Source organism: Agelaius phoeniceus, chromosome 3 (genome assembly GCF_051311805.1).
Source record: "Agelaius phoeniceus isolate bAgePho1 chromosome 3, bAgePho1.hap1, whole genome shotgun sequence".
NCBI lineage: Eukaryota > Metazoa > Chordata > Aves > Passeriformes > Icteridae > Agelaius > Agelaius phoeniceus.
The window spans coordinates 42,151,632-42,168,497 of NC_135267.1; the positions used below are offsets into that span (position 1 = coordinate 42,151,632).

General features: G+C 45.4%; 1 protein-coding gene and 1 non-coding gene across 2 annotated transcripts in view; both read right to left on the minus strand.

The window, feature by feature from the left end:
• The window catches only part of HS1BP3 (HCLS1 binding protein 3), a 55,804-nt gene extending 39,669 nt beyond the window's left edge, over positions 1–16,135 (minus strand). Inside the window, exons 1-3 of the mRNA XM_054630355.2 lie at positions 15,987–16,135; positions 9,853–10,018; positions 122–329 (exon numbers count right to left, since the gene is read on the minus strand). Of these exons, the coding sequence (XP_054486330.2) occupies positions 122–329; positions 9,853–10,018; positions 15,987–16,030 (418 nt within the window). The 5' untranslated portion in view covers positions 16,031–16,135. The remainder of the gene's footprint in view (positions 1–121; positions 330–9,852; positions 10,019–15,986) is intronic.
• A 33-nt stretch (positions 16,136–16,168) lies between these two features.
• TRNAS-AGA (transfer RNA serine (anticodon AGA)) lies at positions 16,169–16,250 on the minus strand. Its single transcript has one exon. It is a non-coding gene; the product is annotated as a tRNA-Ser (tRNA).
• Positions 16,251–16,866: the final 616 nt, after the last annotated feature.

The following is a 16,866-nucleotide window of genomic DNA, read 5'->3' on the forward strand; positions in this document are numbered from 1 at the left end:
GGATATTTTCAGGGACAGCCTTTATTCTGGCACTCTCTAGTTTTTGGCTGCCCAAGTCAAGAACTTAACACTTCCATAAAGCACATTCCTGGGAGAGGGGACACTCACATCTTTTAGTTACCTAAAAATTCCAGTAACTCAGGACTCGTTGCTAGATCCTCATCTTTGGAGATGAATTTCATGATGTCATTGAACATAGCTCTTCGCTCAGAGATGTCAGATTCCCCCACAAAGAGAACTTTTCTAGGCAGGAGTGGCAGAGAGACCTGTGGATACCGTGCTGCCAGTCTCTGGTAGAGCTCCTCGATCTCGCTGTACTTCTTGGAAACCTGCAATGAAAATGTATTGCCTGGGTTCATTTCTTTACAGGTGAGACAGAAGCAGCAAAGCAGCAGTGAAGTGCTGTGAAACATTAACTGTGGAAGTGGAAAACCATGTATTAGCAAGGAGCTTTACATATGACCTAGCAAAAGCCTGTTATGTACCCAGTGAATCCTTAAGCATTGTTGCTAGTCTTCTAATTCTGTTATTAAAAATCCACTGCTTAATCGAGTTAAAGTTCATTGCCAGAATTCATTTGTCTGACTCATCAGCTAATGAAATACTGGGAAGGTCACTGCTGCAGATACTTTTCTGACAGCAGGAATCCTTGTCCACTAAAAGTGATGCCCAGTCCTGAGAGACAGGAGGGAAGAAAAGCCCTGCCTGGTAGGTACATGGTGGAGAAAGCTGCCCATGTCTTTGCACCACTGTCCCACTCCTCACTCCTGGTGGCTTCAGTGCCCTTTGGCTGCTTAGGCCTAAAAAACTGTCACGTTTTCTGCCCTGAAGAGCACATGACACAAAAACCTAAGGGCAAAGAGCTCAGCTGACTCCTGACTATTTAGTTCATCCATGAGAAAATAAAAATCAACAACTTGGCTGTGGCCTAAAAGGTTCTCATACAGGGAGAAGATGCCAGCAGTGAATGGAGTCATTCCTTCTGTGGACAAAGACAGGAAGCCTGAGGAGAAATAAGGCTCAAGATATTACAAGGAAAGCAATAGCTATGGGAATGTTGGTTAGAAAAGGTGTGGCTTTTATGCCCCATTAAGTATTGAATTCAGTACCTTAAACCAATACACAAAACCCACACACAAACAAAACACTATCTCTAAGTGATGTTACAGATGTAATGAGGGTGACTTCCCTGCTCTGTGGTGTTACACAGATTGTTGTATTTGTCAAGGCCCTCCATGGATCCATAATCTACCAAACTGTTTCAATTAATATAGAGATAAAAAACTACTCCAAAAACAGTGCTAGTGGAGTGCACAGATACTCTTTTAGGGTCCAGCTCTAATCGTCCTGTAACATGTGTTGCTGAACTCTAGAGGAGTGAATCCTAATTAACACTGCAATATGTGCAGTATTGCACATACTGAGATGGATATAGAAGAAGGAGGGACTCAGGCACCACATCTTGGTGTGGAGTAATGCAGAGTTCTCCCACCAACACAGTGATAAAGAAAGTCAACCTAACAAAAAGCACAGAAGGGAAATGAGTTATAGATCAGTGCAGAATCCCTGCACTGCATCTATACAGGCAAACTAAACAGCATCAGGCATATTCCCAGCCACTGGAACCTGAGAGCACCTACTAGAAACCTCATTTACAGCGTCTACTGGAACCTGACAATGTCTGGCACAGTTTCTACACTCTGGGCAGCTATCATGCTCCCAGATAACTCTTCAGCCCAAAATCTGGCCCAGTGGAGAGACCCCAGAGCAGCCAGTTTGGGCACTGATGCCCACTGCAGATGGTAAGGAAGTTTAATGCTGTGCATGCAGCCAGACTGTGTGAGCTGCCCTCCAGGCCAGGGAACAGGCCCTGGCAGTAACAGGCACACCTCAGCCAGTTCACTGATTCAGATGTGGGCACAAAGAGCAATAACCACCTCAGCGTCACGCTTCCCTGCCTTTCGCAGTAATTATCAACCTAGCCAGATGATTTGGAAAAGCATTTGCATTTCAGCTGTACAATGTTCACTGTGGGTTCAGTGCCCAGGCACGAAAGGCAAGCAGCTTTGTAACAAAGATCTGAAACACAACACCCAACCTGAGTCGACAGGGGAATGAAAACCAAGAATTTTAGACTTGTCTTGTGAAAGCAACAAAGGTAAAGTGTGAGTAACACTGTGCTCCACATGCCGGATCTGAAATGACATTCAGCAACCAGGCACTAAAGTGAGGGCAATAGAGATGTTCCAGAACATCACACTCTTCCCTCTGAAAGACCCCCCAAAAAGAGAGGGGAAAGCAATTCCAGAGCTTCTGAACTGCTGTACATTTTTAGTTTGCTAGGTCCCAGTAGTGCTCTGAGCAGGGTAGGATGCCTGAGCCCCTCCCAAACATACTATGTAAGCACAAATGTAAGGGCAGTAAGGAATTCACCGGTGCTCTTTCAAAAGAATAAACATCATTACCCTCCACCCAGGAAAAAAAAAAAGTCTGATTTGCAAAAAACATTTAACATCTAATTAATTTCAATAATAACTACCAAATTAATTTCTGAAAGCATTACAAGACAGCAGCCAATCAAGATTATGCCAAAACAGTTTTTTAAAAATACTCTAACACTGAACTGAGATACACAAACTTATTTCTTTCCCCACTTAATTTTCATTCCTCCTCTATCAAAGTCTGTAAATTATTCATAAATCTCAATTTATGTCTAATTACACCACTGAACCTAAAGCAAACGCACACCCTCGCATCCCATCGCTAATTGCGCCTTTGTGGATCTACGTGGGCTTTGAACAACAACGCCGGGAACGCACAGGCGACACGGAATACCAAGTGTGACAGCTCTGTCCCCAAAGCATACTAATGTGCTTCCCCGAGCCCGCAGCACAGCGGGCCGGCCGATAGATATCCTGCAGTGCCGGGATGCCCTCTGCTGGAACACCTCGATGTACCAGCGAGGCGTCAGCCCCCAGAACACCCTGATGTACCAGAGTGTTAGCTTTCCAGAACACCCAGCTGTACCAGAGAGGTGTCAGCCCTCCCGAATAGAGGTGTCAGCCCTGCAGAACACCCTGTTCTACCAGCGAGGTGTCAGCCCTCTGCTGGAACACCCAGCTGTACAGAGAGGTGTCAGCCCTCCAGAACACTGTGCTGAACCAGAGAGATGTCAGCCCTGCAGAACACCCAGCTGTACAGAGAGGTGTCAGCCCTGCAGAACACCCTGTTCTACCAGCAAGGTGTCAGCCCTCCAGAACAGAGGTGTCAGCCCTCTGCTGGAACACCCAGCTGTACCAGAGAGGTGTCAGCCCTCCAGCCAAAACCATTCCCTGCTTACCCAAGCCCAGTGCTGGCCCCTGCCAGCCAGGCTCCTCACCCACTGTCCCTGTGCCTCCAGCCCTGGCAGCCATGGGCTCCTCGACACCCTCAGTCAGTTTTGCTGCTCGATTTACCTGGGGTTTGGTGCTGGAAATGCAGTGGCAAGGCCGGCTGAGCCCAGCAGCCCCAGACTGGTGTGCTGAGAACCACCGAACAGTTTGGGTTAGAAGGGACTCTAAAGATCATCCTGTTCAATATGGGAGGGACACCTTCCCCTGGACCAGGCTGCTCAGAGCCCCATCCAACCTGGCCTTGAACAGTTCCAGTGATGGGGCAGCCACAGCTTCTCTGGGCAACCTATGCCAGTGGCTCAGCACCCTCACAGTCAAGAATTTTTCCTTACATCTAATCTAAACCTTCCCTTCTTCAGCTTAAGGCCATCCCCCCTTGTCAACTCCAGGCCCTTTGTAGCCAGTCCCTCTCCTGCTTTCTTACAGCCCCTTCAGGTACTGGAAGGAATCCAGTGCCACCCTGGAGCCTTCTCCAGGCTGAACAGGCTCTCCCCTCCCTGTGTCCTCACTGTCCCAGCTCTATGACCACTCCTGTACCCTTCCTCTGGATCTGCTCCAACGGGTCCATGTCCTTCCTGTACCTGGCACCCCAGAGCTGGATGCAGCAGCACAGAGGCCTTACACAAGTGCCAGACAGGTTCCACACACTGTATTTTTTCAAGCAAATCCCAGACGTGATGCAGAGCATTCTCACATCTTTCTAGTTAGAAAGCACTGCTGCTGCAACAATTCTGGACCCTTTCAATTTGACATCCTCCGGTAATCTTCCAGGAGAAAGGTGTATCAGCATGTAACAAAATTAAATCTTGCCTTTCCTGGTTATCACTTACAGTGCTTTGAAAATCCTTGATGGATCCTATGGCCCAAAATGTCAGGATAGAAAATAAGCACTGCTGTAAACCCTATTTTACCAATCCTATTAAATAAACAAAGTTTGATTTGATTAATATTCAGATATTTTTCTTCTGCTGCCTGTAATTCCTCCAGGTGTTGATCCTGCAGTTATCCTCCCCCCCTCCATGCCTCTAACTGAACTCTGTGAACACTGTTGAGCTAAACCCCACCACCTGTAAGTCAGCCTGAGTGCACACACTTCAAGGAGTTCTGTCAAGTCACAATATCAAAGGCTCAATCTGCTTCACTTTAAAAGAGTTAATCATGCAAATACAGCAAAGCATGTGCACATTTGCCAGGTCAAGACCTTATTTGCCTGTAACAATTAACATCTAATACAGAACTTAAAAGACAGACAGGGATGGGTTGAACGGTTTTTTTGGGTTTTTTTTTTCCCACTAGGAACAAATAAGTAAGTTGAATGTGATCAAGTATAGCTAGAAGGTTAAGAAAACCACCATGAAGTTCAAAGTGAAAGTCTGAAGTTTGCTACTAATCCTTCAAATCTCATGCATGTGCCTTGCCCCCCTCTTCCCAAGGGCCTCACACAGGAAAGTACACACCGGAATGGCTGTGGGATATGAGCCTGGCACTCACAGTTGTGTGCAGAATTTGATCCCACTCAGTATTAATGCCATTTAATGCCTCTTACCCTTCAAAGCTCCTTTTACTGCCCCATTTGTGACCTCAAACTTGTCTTCATATGCTTTTTATCTACTGCAAGGATTTCAACAAAATGGAGATCTCAGAGCTAACTCAAGCCCTTTGCCAGCCAGAGCACACCAACAAAGAGCACACTTGATTTTACAGTATTTCATGAAAACCAGGGCTACAGTGACCTTCTTCTTACAAAGCCCACTTCTTAACACTGCAGAAAAGGGAGATCCAGCATCTCTGTCCTTTTAAACAACCACTAGCTTTGGGTACCAGAATCAAAACCCCTTCTCCCAGGCAGCACAAACCAAGCTTTTGCTTGGAAACTCCCAATTCAAGCCATACCAGAATGAATGTTGCTTGGTGACCCCGTGGGTGTGCATTATGGTAGATTTTAATTACATGACCACGTGCTGTTCTCCTCATCTGTTTTGCCCAGCAGAAGAGCAAGAACTGTAATATTTCTTTTTAATCAGCATGAATCCTTAGTGGCTCCTGAACCTATTGCTACACTGAGCATGGATTTTTTTCCCCTCCTCTCACATCACAGAAGCTATAAGGTGAAGGAATTTATCTTCACAACATACCTGCACAGTCAGGAAAATGCAACTCCAATGCACAGATTTTCAGATTTTGAGGCCCAAAAAAAAAAAAAAAAAAAAGGGCAACATATGCAAAAAGGCAAGGATGAAAACATAAATGAATACACACCCACGTATTCATATACTCCCTCATTTTAAGAGAGGAAGATAGTTCTATAGTAAATGCCTCCCTAAATTGTACTATGCCTGTCAAACACCAGTAGTTATTTGTTCAGCTTTGAAAAAGAAAAAACTTGACTAACAAATAACTTGTACAGAAGAATCAAACTGGATGCAGATACAAAGAGAAGGCACTTAAGGCTGGGTGGATTTTTAGTAAGGCTGGGAAGGGAGAAGTTAACTGCTAAAAAAGCTAAGGTGTGGCTAGAAGAAATGCCTTTAAGAAAAGCAAAGCCTTTTCTTTTTATCACAGAAAATGGCAAATCTACAGGCAATAATTAAATATCACCTTGGTAGCAGTACTGAAGAGAAAACCAATTTCCCTCTTTCGATAGTACAAGAGTATTCTGACCTTTGAAAGAAATGCAACTGACTTTTCCTTTAATTACCAAATATAACCTTAAGGTTATGCAGTTCTAAAACCCATTTGCCCTATCTTACAATTAGCATTTTTTTTAAATTAAAAAATCCCTCCACTCTCTAATAATTTAGAATGTCATCACAGAAGTGAATTTCTTATTCTGTTAATTCTTCACAAATATTTTAATTAGAGATGTCGTGATGCTGATTTTGCATAGTTCTGTTAAGGCTGGGGAATAGGGCACTCTGGATTGTTTAGACCCACAGTAAAGGTTTCACAGGTCAGATCTGAAGTCTCTTTCTGATTTTCATCTGGTTTTTGTTATCCCCTTAACACATCTCTCGATCTTGACAGGACAAGAGGACAGAGCCTCAAGCTGCACCAGGCAAGGTTCAGGATGGACATCAGAAATAATTTCTTCATGGAAATGGTCATTAAATATTGGAATGGACTACCCAGGGAAGTGCTGGAGTTACCATTCCTGGAGATGTTCAAGAAACATCTGGACATGGCACTTGGTGCTCCAGCGTAGCTGACAAGGTGGTGATCCGTCAAAAGCTGGGTCAAGGATCTTAAAGGCTGTTTCCCACCCAAATGATCCTATGATTCAATCCTGGAGACCACAGCCAGCTTAGAGGATGCTTCTGCTTTGCTCACCAGCCTTTCCCCAGGGAAAAGAGGAGCTGCTGGAGCCGCTGGTCTCACTAACCAGTGCTCACTGAGCGAGGAGCAGGCCCCGAGGGCAGGGCAGGAGCAGCCGCTCCTCTGAGGCCTCAGGGACAGCAACAGGGCAAGAAGGAGCCAAAAAATACAGACCTGGCTCCCCAGCTGGCCAAAACAGAGACAATCCAAAATCAGCATCCAGAGACAAGGAAAATCCTGCCACACCTGCCTGCCTTCTCTAAACTCCGTGTCACCTCAGCGCTGTGACACTGACTCCTTCCTCCAATTTGGCAGTTTCAAAAAAAGCAAAAAAAGATGCCCCCTCTCCCATTCTGCTCCAGAACAGGCACATAGTAGTTTCCTCTTCCTCCTTCAGATGTCTCATCTCACTCTGCTTTGTGATACAAATCTGATGTGTTAGATCTGCTGCCCATTGCAGCCTCGTTCTCCTCTGCTGTTCCTCAGGTACCTCTCTTACACTTCACTGCAAACTCTGGGGAAGGGTCACAGCTCTTGTTTGTGCTGCTCCAGCACCCAGCGGAACAGGGCACTGCACAGACACTCTGGGTGCAACCTGCCTTCCCCAGCAGCCACAGGACTGGCACTTCTCTCCAGGTTGAGCCATCTGCCTACATGCATGAGGTATCTCAGCTCCCATGACAGTCATTGTAAAATGAGATTTTGGTGAAAGTGACTGAAGCTCAACTTGCCTGAACACAGGCAGCGAGTGGCACCTTGGATGCTGCATGCATTCTTGCTGTTTCAGGGCAGTGCCAATGCCTTTATGCCCTCTGTCACTCCTGCCAGCCCTGTGCACACACCTATGGTAATTTAGGGTTTCTCAAATGGTACAAGACATTTATGTTATGCAAAGTGGGTTCCCCCACCCCGCAGATGCTCAGCTACATCCTTTTCAACAGCACTGCACCAATGGGGATGGGAGTTTAGAAAACCAAACACAGACATCTGCAGACTGTTCTGCCCAGAAAAAGGCATCCCATGCTATCTGAGATGCTTTGGGGTATCCAAAGGGCTTGTGTGTGGCAGACACAAGATCTATAGGAAAAACACAACTTCTGAAGGCCAGGTAGAAAATCCCAGGGCACCTCCAAGTGCACAGTGATTTGTGCACAACTCTACTGACCCTCAAGCATTTCAGCCTGGAGTTGAAGCCCCCCACTGCAGCTGTCTACAATGTAGATACTTCCCCTTTATGGTCAAAGAAGAGAGACATTTCCAGAGGATGAGTCACATCATTCCCCTCCTCCCCACTGACCATATAAGCACGGACAGACTCAGATTAAAATATCCAACTTCCAGAGAGATAAGTTACGACAGGTGAATCCCTCTGTTCCCCCCAGTAATACACACAGACAAGACTCATCGGAATGAATCGATGGAAAGCATTCATCCTCAACCTCCCAGCTCACAGTTTTAAATTACTCTCACACAACAAACTATATAGTATATCATATTTAGTCAGCTGAAAAAAATGTAACTGATGAGATAAATGTTATTCTCGTCAGGCTCCACCAGTTATCTTCTTCATGAAGAATGAAATGTCAGGAGACCTCACCAGAGGAGAAATGAGGAAGGTTCACTTCACTTGAGAAGAGCAACTGAGTGCTGAAAATCCTTCCAAAGAGACATGGGAACAGACAACCCCAGCAAGCAGAGGGGGCTGCAGTACAAAGTCTGTTTCTCCTCTTTATAGACAAGCTGATTTTATCAACTTGTTCTGAAATGATACAAAATGAAGTTAGATGACGACAGCCCAGTTCAACACCTCAGGTGTAACCAGATTCTTTCTTCCACAGAGCTGTGTGGAAAAATTACATAATATAAGCAGGCATTGCTGCATGAAAAAAAGCAACTGCACATCCCCATCTCTTATCTGCCCCTGCCCCCTCAAGTGCTTCCCTGCCCTAAAAGAAACTATAATGATACTGTGCAAGTCACAGACTCAAGAAACAGGTGTAAATCAGTACTGAATAACAAGCCCCAAAATACCCATTTTTAGCCAGGAGCAGCTCCTCAGCTGACATTATGGAATAGCCACATAACACTGGGACACAAAAGGAAACACTGCAGGAGCAAGAACAAGCAGTCAGGGATGAGCAGGGTGAACAGAAGAGACTCCTATGCCAGCATCGCTGCTTTTACCATGGTTATATATAGCACAAGGTGTGGAATAAATGCAGGAAATCTCATTTGTTGTAAAGCATTTCTTTACAACATTGCTAGATATTTATCTGCAAATCAGACTGTTTAAATAGGCTTTTATCAGCTATCTTCCACAAAGTGTGAGTTACACTACAGGGTCATGGTCTACCAGGTAACCACACACTCACATCACTCTGACATTACAGTTATTGCCAAAACATCTGAAAAGAGCAGATGGTCACAGCATGCAACAAGGTGTGTCCCCTTATGGTCAATGGACAGAGAAATGCACTTCTTGGGAGTGCTTCAGCAGGCAGCTAAAGAAGATCAAAGAGAAAACCCTAAATGCACCTTTTCCCATCAGCTTGACAGACAGTCCCAGGAGCAACAGCTTAAGTGGATGTGCACACGCCATAGATGAGATTAATTTCACCTGTTTTAAGTCATGTGCTGTGCTTTCAAACCTTTACTCTGCAGGTATAGTGAAAAAGACAATCCAGCTAAATCATGTTTTATATGGACACTTCCTTGGAAACCTCTCTTATAAAGGATTTTAAAATCTGTGTCCAGGTAATAGACCCATTCAAATAAGCTACTATATATTTATTTCATGTTTTTATACAAAGTCTAGTACTGATACATATATTAGAGAAACTAATTTGCAGTAGAACTTACAAAAAGTTTAATTGGTTTCTATTTGTTGATCCATAATGAAAAATGCCTTAAAGGCAACAACAGCATCGCCACTTTCAGCTCCTGGAATAAAAAGTTCAATTACTGTGTGGATAATGGAATATGCATAATGGAACAGGAATTGCAGAAATGGTACAGACTGTGCTGTCCTACCAAGGACCTTGACTTGGAGAGGCTGGGACTGATGATGAAGCATCTGCCGTATCATGACAGAAATAATCAAAGCTGGTTAAGAAAGTGATCACTAACTTAGGTCTGATGAAATATTTACCATAAATTGAACCACATCTTCAGGCTTGTGCTTTGATGATTTGAAGGCAGCCAGTCGGGTAACAACAACAATGTGATACTCGACATGGCCAGACATCATCTTCCCACGGATTTCCTGGTATTCCGGTACGGACAAATCCAGCCCCGTGTGTGTATTCTGAATTTGCCTAGGGGAGAAAATACACAGAGTTCAGGCATTGGCACAAAGACTTTTAGCTGTCCCTCTCCCAGTTACAAGCCCTAGAAAATCAATGCAAAAGCTCTCACTGGATCAGGACATCACACAGACCCTGTTCCCAACACTTCCTACTCTGTAACAAGACTAACTGGGACATGGCCTGTTTCCTATATTCCATCCCAAAGCACCTGCCGTGAGCCTCTGCAGGCAGCATCCCAGGAACACATAATTTCTGTGAAGAGATGTGGTTTCATTCAGAATGGGACTTCACTTGCAGGAGCTGAAAGTCCTCTTAGCCCACCTGGCAGGTGAGAAGATCCAAGGATCTCTCATCAGGTTTATTTTGAGACAAAGGTCTGTTCATAGTGACTCATGCCGAGCCCTATCCACCTCTCCTTTATCTAAGGACATTCCCAGAAATGACAGAGACAATAACTGAAAGTGCCATGAAAGAAAGAAGAAGCTCCCTGGAGCACAGGGACAACTTGTGAAGAGTCAATCAGGAAAGTGGATTAAAGCCAAAATACAAAGGAAGCTGCTGGAGCAGACTGATGGGCCAATTGCAGTTTCCACTTGTGAAGATCCTTGAGGAAAATCAGACAAACATCAGGACTGAGCAAGTTAAAGAAGGACATGATCCCTCAGAGCTGCCTTCTGGTTTTGACTATCTGATACACAGTCTTGCTGCCAAACAGCCTAAAGGGCACACTAGCCAAAACATATTGGCTTTCCCACAGAAGATCCTACTGGAAACAGAACCACCTGTCCTTTCATACCCAGTTAAATAGCATTAACCTCTGAGAGCAGTCATAACCACCCATGGTTCCTCCTGGAGGAAAATGCAACAGAGGAGCTGCTGCTGCAGTTTACTCAGTGGATTTTTTTCCTCCTGACCTCTTCAGATGCACAGAACTGTGGCACCACCTTCCCCCTGGAGCGCCCCCTGAAAATATTTATGATGTTTTTGCAAGAGGAATGCCAGGTCATATTAGAGTGCTCACACATCAAGAGTAAGACCAAGCACTTGCTGTTGGAGCATCAATCGGTACATATAATGAAATAAACAGTCTGTTTTAATAGCCTGAAAAGCAAAACTGATCAAAGACCCCTTCCCCAAAGTTACCCTATGCCAAGCCACAGACCACTTGCTGTTGCTGGGTATTCTGCCAGAATTGGAAGTTCACTGTCCACAGCACTGAATACCCTCTGAACACATCTCTGAGCACATTCTTCCTATGTGTAAATGTTTTTTAGAGAAATCAGAAGGGACCACTTAAAAGAAAACTAAACTAGGATTATTAAACATTTTTTCTTTTTAAACTTTAACCATGAGGATTATCAAGTTCCATCTTCCCTGGATTTCCTGTGGACTGCAGAGTTTTTGTGGAATTCTTCACCTCTTCCTTCAGGAAGTTTAGAATCATTAACACAAGTGCCCTTTCACCTAAGGATACACAATGCATAGAACTTAATATACACTTTCAAGAGGCTTAAACAATCTAGTTTCAAACAAAGTTTCAAAAGATCCTCTCATCATGTCAAAACTTGATCAGTTCTCATGAAACTTGAGCTTCCCCAAGAAGACAATCTCTGAATCTCTAATTCAAAGCTTGAATCAAAAGCCTTTTAAAGAGAATATCCTGAGAGCTCCTGATAAATAGGATAACAACAAACAAGGACACAGACTCAGTTTTGTACCCAATCCTCTTTGCAAGCCATATTTAAAGCATTAGGGCTTTAACAACAGCTCTTACCATCTCCAGAATTTTGATGATGCTATTCTGACTGCTCTGATTCTGTTCTCATGCTGTGCCAGTCAGGGACTTCACTTTACACATCCAGACAAAATTTTGTTCTCAGTTACAGGTGGTTGGCTCTAAAACACAGGACCAGTAGTGCTCATGTGTGAATGCACAGGTGCCTGGCTTTCACACAGCAGCCTGTGGGACCTGGGCGTAACAACCATCACCTGTAACTCTGCCTCTTCCAGTAGCAGCCAAAATGCTGGCTCTAAGGGCACCTGCCAGTTACCTCAGCTGGATCTGGACTTTTTTAGAATATACCTGCAGCAGAGGATATGCTCTTAGAAGAAACTTACAGCTCACAATAGCCCTGAACACTGTTAAGATCACCAAAGGACTTTGCCCACTCTGGCAGACTGTATAAAGAAGCAACTCCTCATCTGCAACCACCAATGCCTCCACCCCAAATCTGCCCCCACAAATTCCTGGAAATATGGACAGTAAATTAAGCCACATGACAGGGACTTGAGATAAGATAAAGGGAGTACTATTGTCCAAGTTATCTCAAGCCTAAGGAGAGATAAACAAGAGTGGGGGAGAAGAGTGTAACACTGCAAGGAGTCCATGGAGAAGGCCAGCTCAGCAAATGTGCTGAAGGTCAGCTCTTGGCTGCAGGAGACCATAGTCCCCTGACTCCAAAGAGACACACTGAGCACAGGACAGTCACACTCCTATGTAGGCCTGAGGGTACTTATCCCTTCTGATGGGGCTCAACTACACAGGCATGAGAGGCAGCTGCCATGTCTTAAAAGGTGTCATAAACCAGCAAAGTCACCCAAAGCACCGCCAGATTTATTTCTGGGCCATCAGAGGATTGTATATGATTCACAGTGTAGCAAAAGACAGTGCAAAACTCCACCCTGCAGGGGAGGTGCTTGGGCATGCCTCTATATACCTGAATGCATATTAGCCCATTAAACTTTATGTTTTGTGGGACCCTTACCACTAAAAAGAGTGAAGAAGGACCAACAAAACAATGCTGGATCCACAAGGCTAGTGATTATCTTTCTACTTAATTGTTCTCTCTCTGCCTTTCCCTCCACCCTTTCTGTGTCTTTGTCTCTCACACATTTCACTTAATAAAATCTGCATTATTGATTTTTAGCATATGATCTCACTGGCACCTTAATTTGGGGAGAAGTATCTCTCTCTAATAATCACAATAATCAGATCTTAACAGCTCTCCAGATGTACAGTCACTCAGGTTGTGACTGCAGCTATGGCAGCCAAAAGGTCTGGCACTCATACTCAAAAGTGACCCACAAACCCAGGCAAGTGTGTGATTACCAGTCCTCGACAGGATGTGTGGAAGTGGCACCTGGGAACAGGGTTTAGTGTGGACCTGGCAGTGCTGGGTTAATGCTTGCAGTTGATGATCTTAAAGGTCTTCTCAATCTCAAATGAGTCTGTGATTCTACTTCTGTTAACACAGAGTATAAATGACTAATTAACCTGCTTTTCACCTCTAATATAAATAAAAGGAGTAATGACCGGTGAACCATCCTCAATGGCCTTTAGCTGAAAACGGCAACCTTGTACAGATGTTCTGAGATGACACAATGACAACTTCACTGAAAGAGCTGCTGCATTAGAGAGTTCTGAAACTGCAATGAAGTTAGTAAGTACCTTATGTATACCCAGGGTTTTTCTTATAAAGTTGTTAGAAGTCTGTGCTAAAATGTCACGGAAATTATTAGAGGGAGGGGGAATAGCTACATTTTTGTTTGTTTGCTTTAGGCCTTATGATCATTTTCATTATCATCTCCTACAGGAAACCCAATCCTATTATCTTCTATAGCAATAGGATTTCTTTTCAAATATAAAACTGATTCTAAAGAAACAGAAATCAGCAGGGAGGCTGAGACAAACAGAGCATACTATCCAAAGTGCTCCCTAGTTCTTGTAATGCCTTCAAATAAGCAGCCTTAATGTTTTAACTAATTAAATACTGTTATTGTTATTCAAACAGAATCAGCACCTGCAAACCCCAAGACAGAATATAGCTTCACTGCATCTTTCACATAAAACCAACTATTTTTACACTTGTATCTTTAAAAAAAAAAGCAGCAAAAGGAGAAAACTGGTTGTTTAACTTGGACACACAGGTTTATTGCTTCTACTCTTTATTTGAATCTAGCTTACCTCCAGTTTACACTTCTGTCTACAAAACAGACAGTTCACCAGAGACCTGGGCACATGGTTAACCTTCCTAACAGGAATCACTTCACCCAAATACAAGGAGACTGTTCATACCAGCAGCATTGCTGTGAATCAGAGCATTGCACAATCAGATCATGCAGGACCAGCCCAGAACAGAGGAAGTGCAGACTATAAAGGTCAGCTGAACTGAGCAGCTTCCACAGTTCATGGAAGAGCTGGGTGTTCACTCCTGGTTTTTTGATTTGCATATAATCATTAAATTGTATTTCAGTTAATCTGCTTTCTGTGCTGAAAGGCCAACATGGAGAGTGGTCAATAGGCACCTCCAGAAAGAAAGTAAAACAAGAGATGCAAGTGCTGTGACCAGAGAAACATTTATTCCAGCATCTGTATGACCAGGAGAGCAGAGTCTATGCTTCCTGCCTTGATAAACTCAGCCCTGCCAGCAGCACCCAGCTCCAAAAACCTCTCTCCAGAGGGGACCAAATTGTGACATTCCTGGTCATAACAGAAGGAGAAAAAAATGTACAACCAGTTTTATTTATTAAGTGAAGGGAAAGTACTCACCAAATAGTTTATTTCTCTGTCTGGTCTAATTACAAGTATACAGATTTTATAGGCTCCCCAGAGAAGTGATCACAGCACCAAACCTGACAGGGTTCAAGAAGTGTTTGGACAATGCTCTCAGGCACATGGTGTGATCCTTGGGATGTCCTGAGCCAAGCCAGGAGTTGGACTCCATGATCCAACTTAGCATAGTCTGTGATTCCATGATTTATATTACCACAGCAACTAGGAATCCTATTCCCAAAACAAGTATGTGGAAAAAAGAGGGGAAAAGGTCACAACTATACAGTTATTTCACCACAGAAGCTAGAAAGTATGTCCACTTACTAAAGTCTTAATCCCACACATGCATATATACCCAATTTTATCACTGAAAGCATTCCAATTTCAGTGGGACAATTTGCAAGTGGGTCTTTTTCAATCTAACAACTGTAAAATTAATCCAGGTGTTCCAATTTCCATTTCCAAGGCTAAACTTTATATAAAGTCAGTCCTGCAAAACGTCTGTTAGTCACATTAGATACATTTGAAGGTTCAAGGCCACTGCTTCAAGCAAAGTCCAGCCCTGATACAGCCAAATATTTAAGGATTAAAATAATGACTTTGAAGTTAAATCGACTGAAATACTCATTATTTATGTCCTAGGAGGTAAGGACCTTGCTGAATCAACACTTCTGCTTCTCATGTCTCATCTGATAGGAAACTGCTTTCATGTGGTCTCAAATATCTCATGGGGATTAAAAAAAAAAGAGAGAGAAAGAGATCCATCAATTTCCCTATAAGAAATTGCCATAAGCATTTTCTTCTTGAGGTATTTCTCATCAGGATTCCTTTCCCACACCTAGGAAGAAACAGGGTTTAAACATTTAATGCAAAGGAGAAGAGCGCCCCTGCACCACGCAGGGGGCAGCTTCCAGGAGGTGGGAAAGGAGAAGAAACTCTTTTTCTGCCCATTCCTGGGCTGCCGGCCAGAGGGGACACGAGGAGGGGACACAGGGATACAGGGCACAGCAGCGGGCATGGGCACCGGCCAAAGCACTGGGGACACCGCCGCACACCGCAGGATAAACCCTAATTTCTGCCCACCCACCGCCAAACACCGACAAGGAAAGGATGTGTCCGGTGGGCAACAGCACCCAGAGCTGCGCCAGAGCGGACGGCAAAGGACGCGGAGCTGTCACAAGAGGAGAGGGAGGGCACACAGGACGGGCCAGGGATCCCCCCGGCTGTGGAATGCAGGAGAACTGGAGAAGATCTGAAGTGCCCCGGGGCAAACCCACACAGCACTACCCGGCTTCCCCTCAGCCTACGCCACTCCTTCCTTTGCTTCCCCTTCCCTTTCTCCTTCCCCGCTCCCCCCGGGCTGCCCCGCCGAGGCCGCGGCGGCTGCGGGCGCGGGGCGCTGCCCGGCCCGTCCCCTGACGGTACCTGGTGGTGGCCAGCACGGCGGGAGCCGCGCCGCGCTGCTCCATGGCCGCGGGAGGAGGTCCCGCCTCCCTTCCCGGGGCCGGACCCGCCGTCCTGCCGGATGTCAGGCGTCGGCGGCTCCGGTGCAAAAGGAGCGGGGGGAAGAAAACGTCCGGCACGGGGAGGAAAAGAAGAGCGCGGCTCGTAGTCGGCAGGATTCGAACCTGCGCGGGGAGACCCCAATGGATTTCTAGTCCATCGCCTTAACCACTCGGCCACGACTACACCGACGGGCGGGTGTGTTGCCACGTGAGCCCCACTAATTCACCCTGCAATTCCTCTTCCTCCCGGACCCAAACTTTCCGCAACTTCCCCCAAACCTCAGTGAATCCCTGGGCGCTTCTCTTCCTCACGGGAAACAGCTCGCACGCACCTCCCGCTGACACAACGGGCACGGCGCTGCTTCCCCAGGCAGCACCAGCCGGGTGCGAGGCACGGCCACCCCCGCAGCCTGGCCACACACCTCGGAGCGGCTGTGTGTTCCGAAGTTTATTTTGGGAAAGAAGAGGGAAGCAGCCGGTCCTTCTGCTGCTGGTGCTTGGGGCACCCGCGGCTCGGCTGGGCTGCCCTGGTTTGTTTGCGGGCTGCTGGGTGTACCCGGGCCCTTGGTTATCCCGCGGCCTCTCTGCGCTCCTGGGCACGGTTCCTGCAGGGAAGCGCCTGGGAAAAAAGCTTCGCAGCGGGCACAGCTTCGTGGAATCACGGAATTACAAAGTCGTTATGGTTGGAAAAGACCTCTAAGATCATGGGATCTAATCGTTTACTCATTCACCATGTTCACAACTAAACCATAACCCTAAGTGCTACAGCCACATGTTTATTTGAACACTTCCAGTGACAG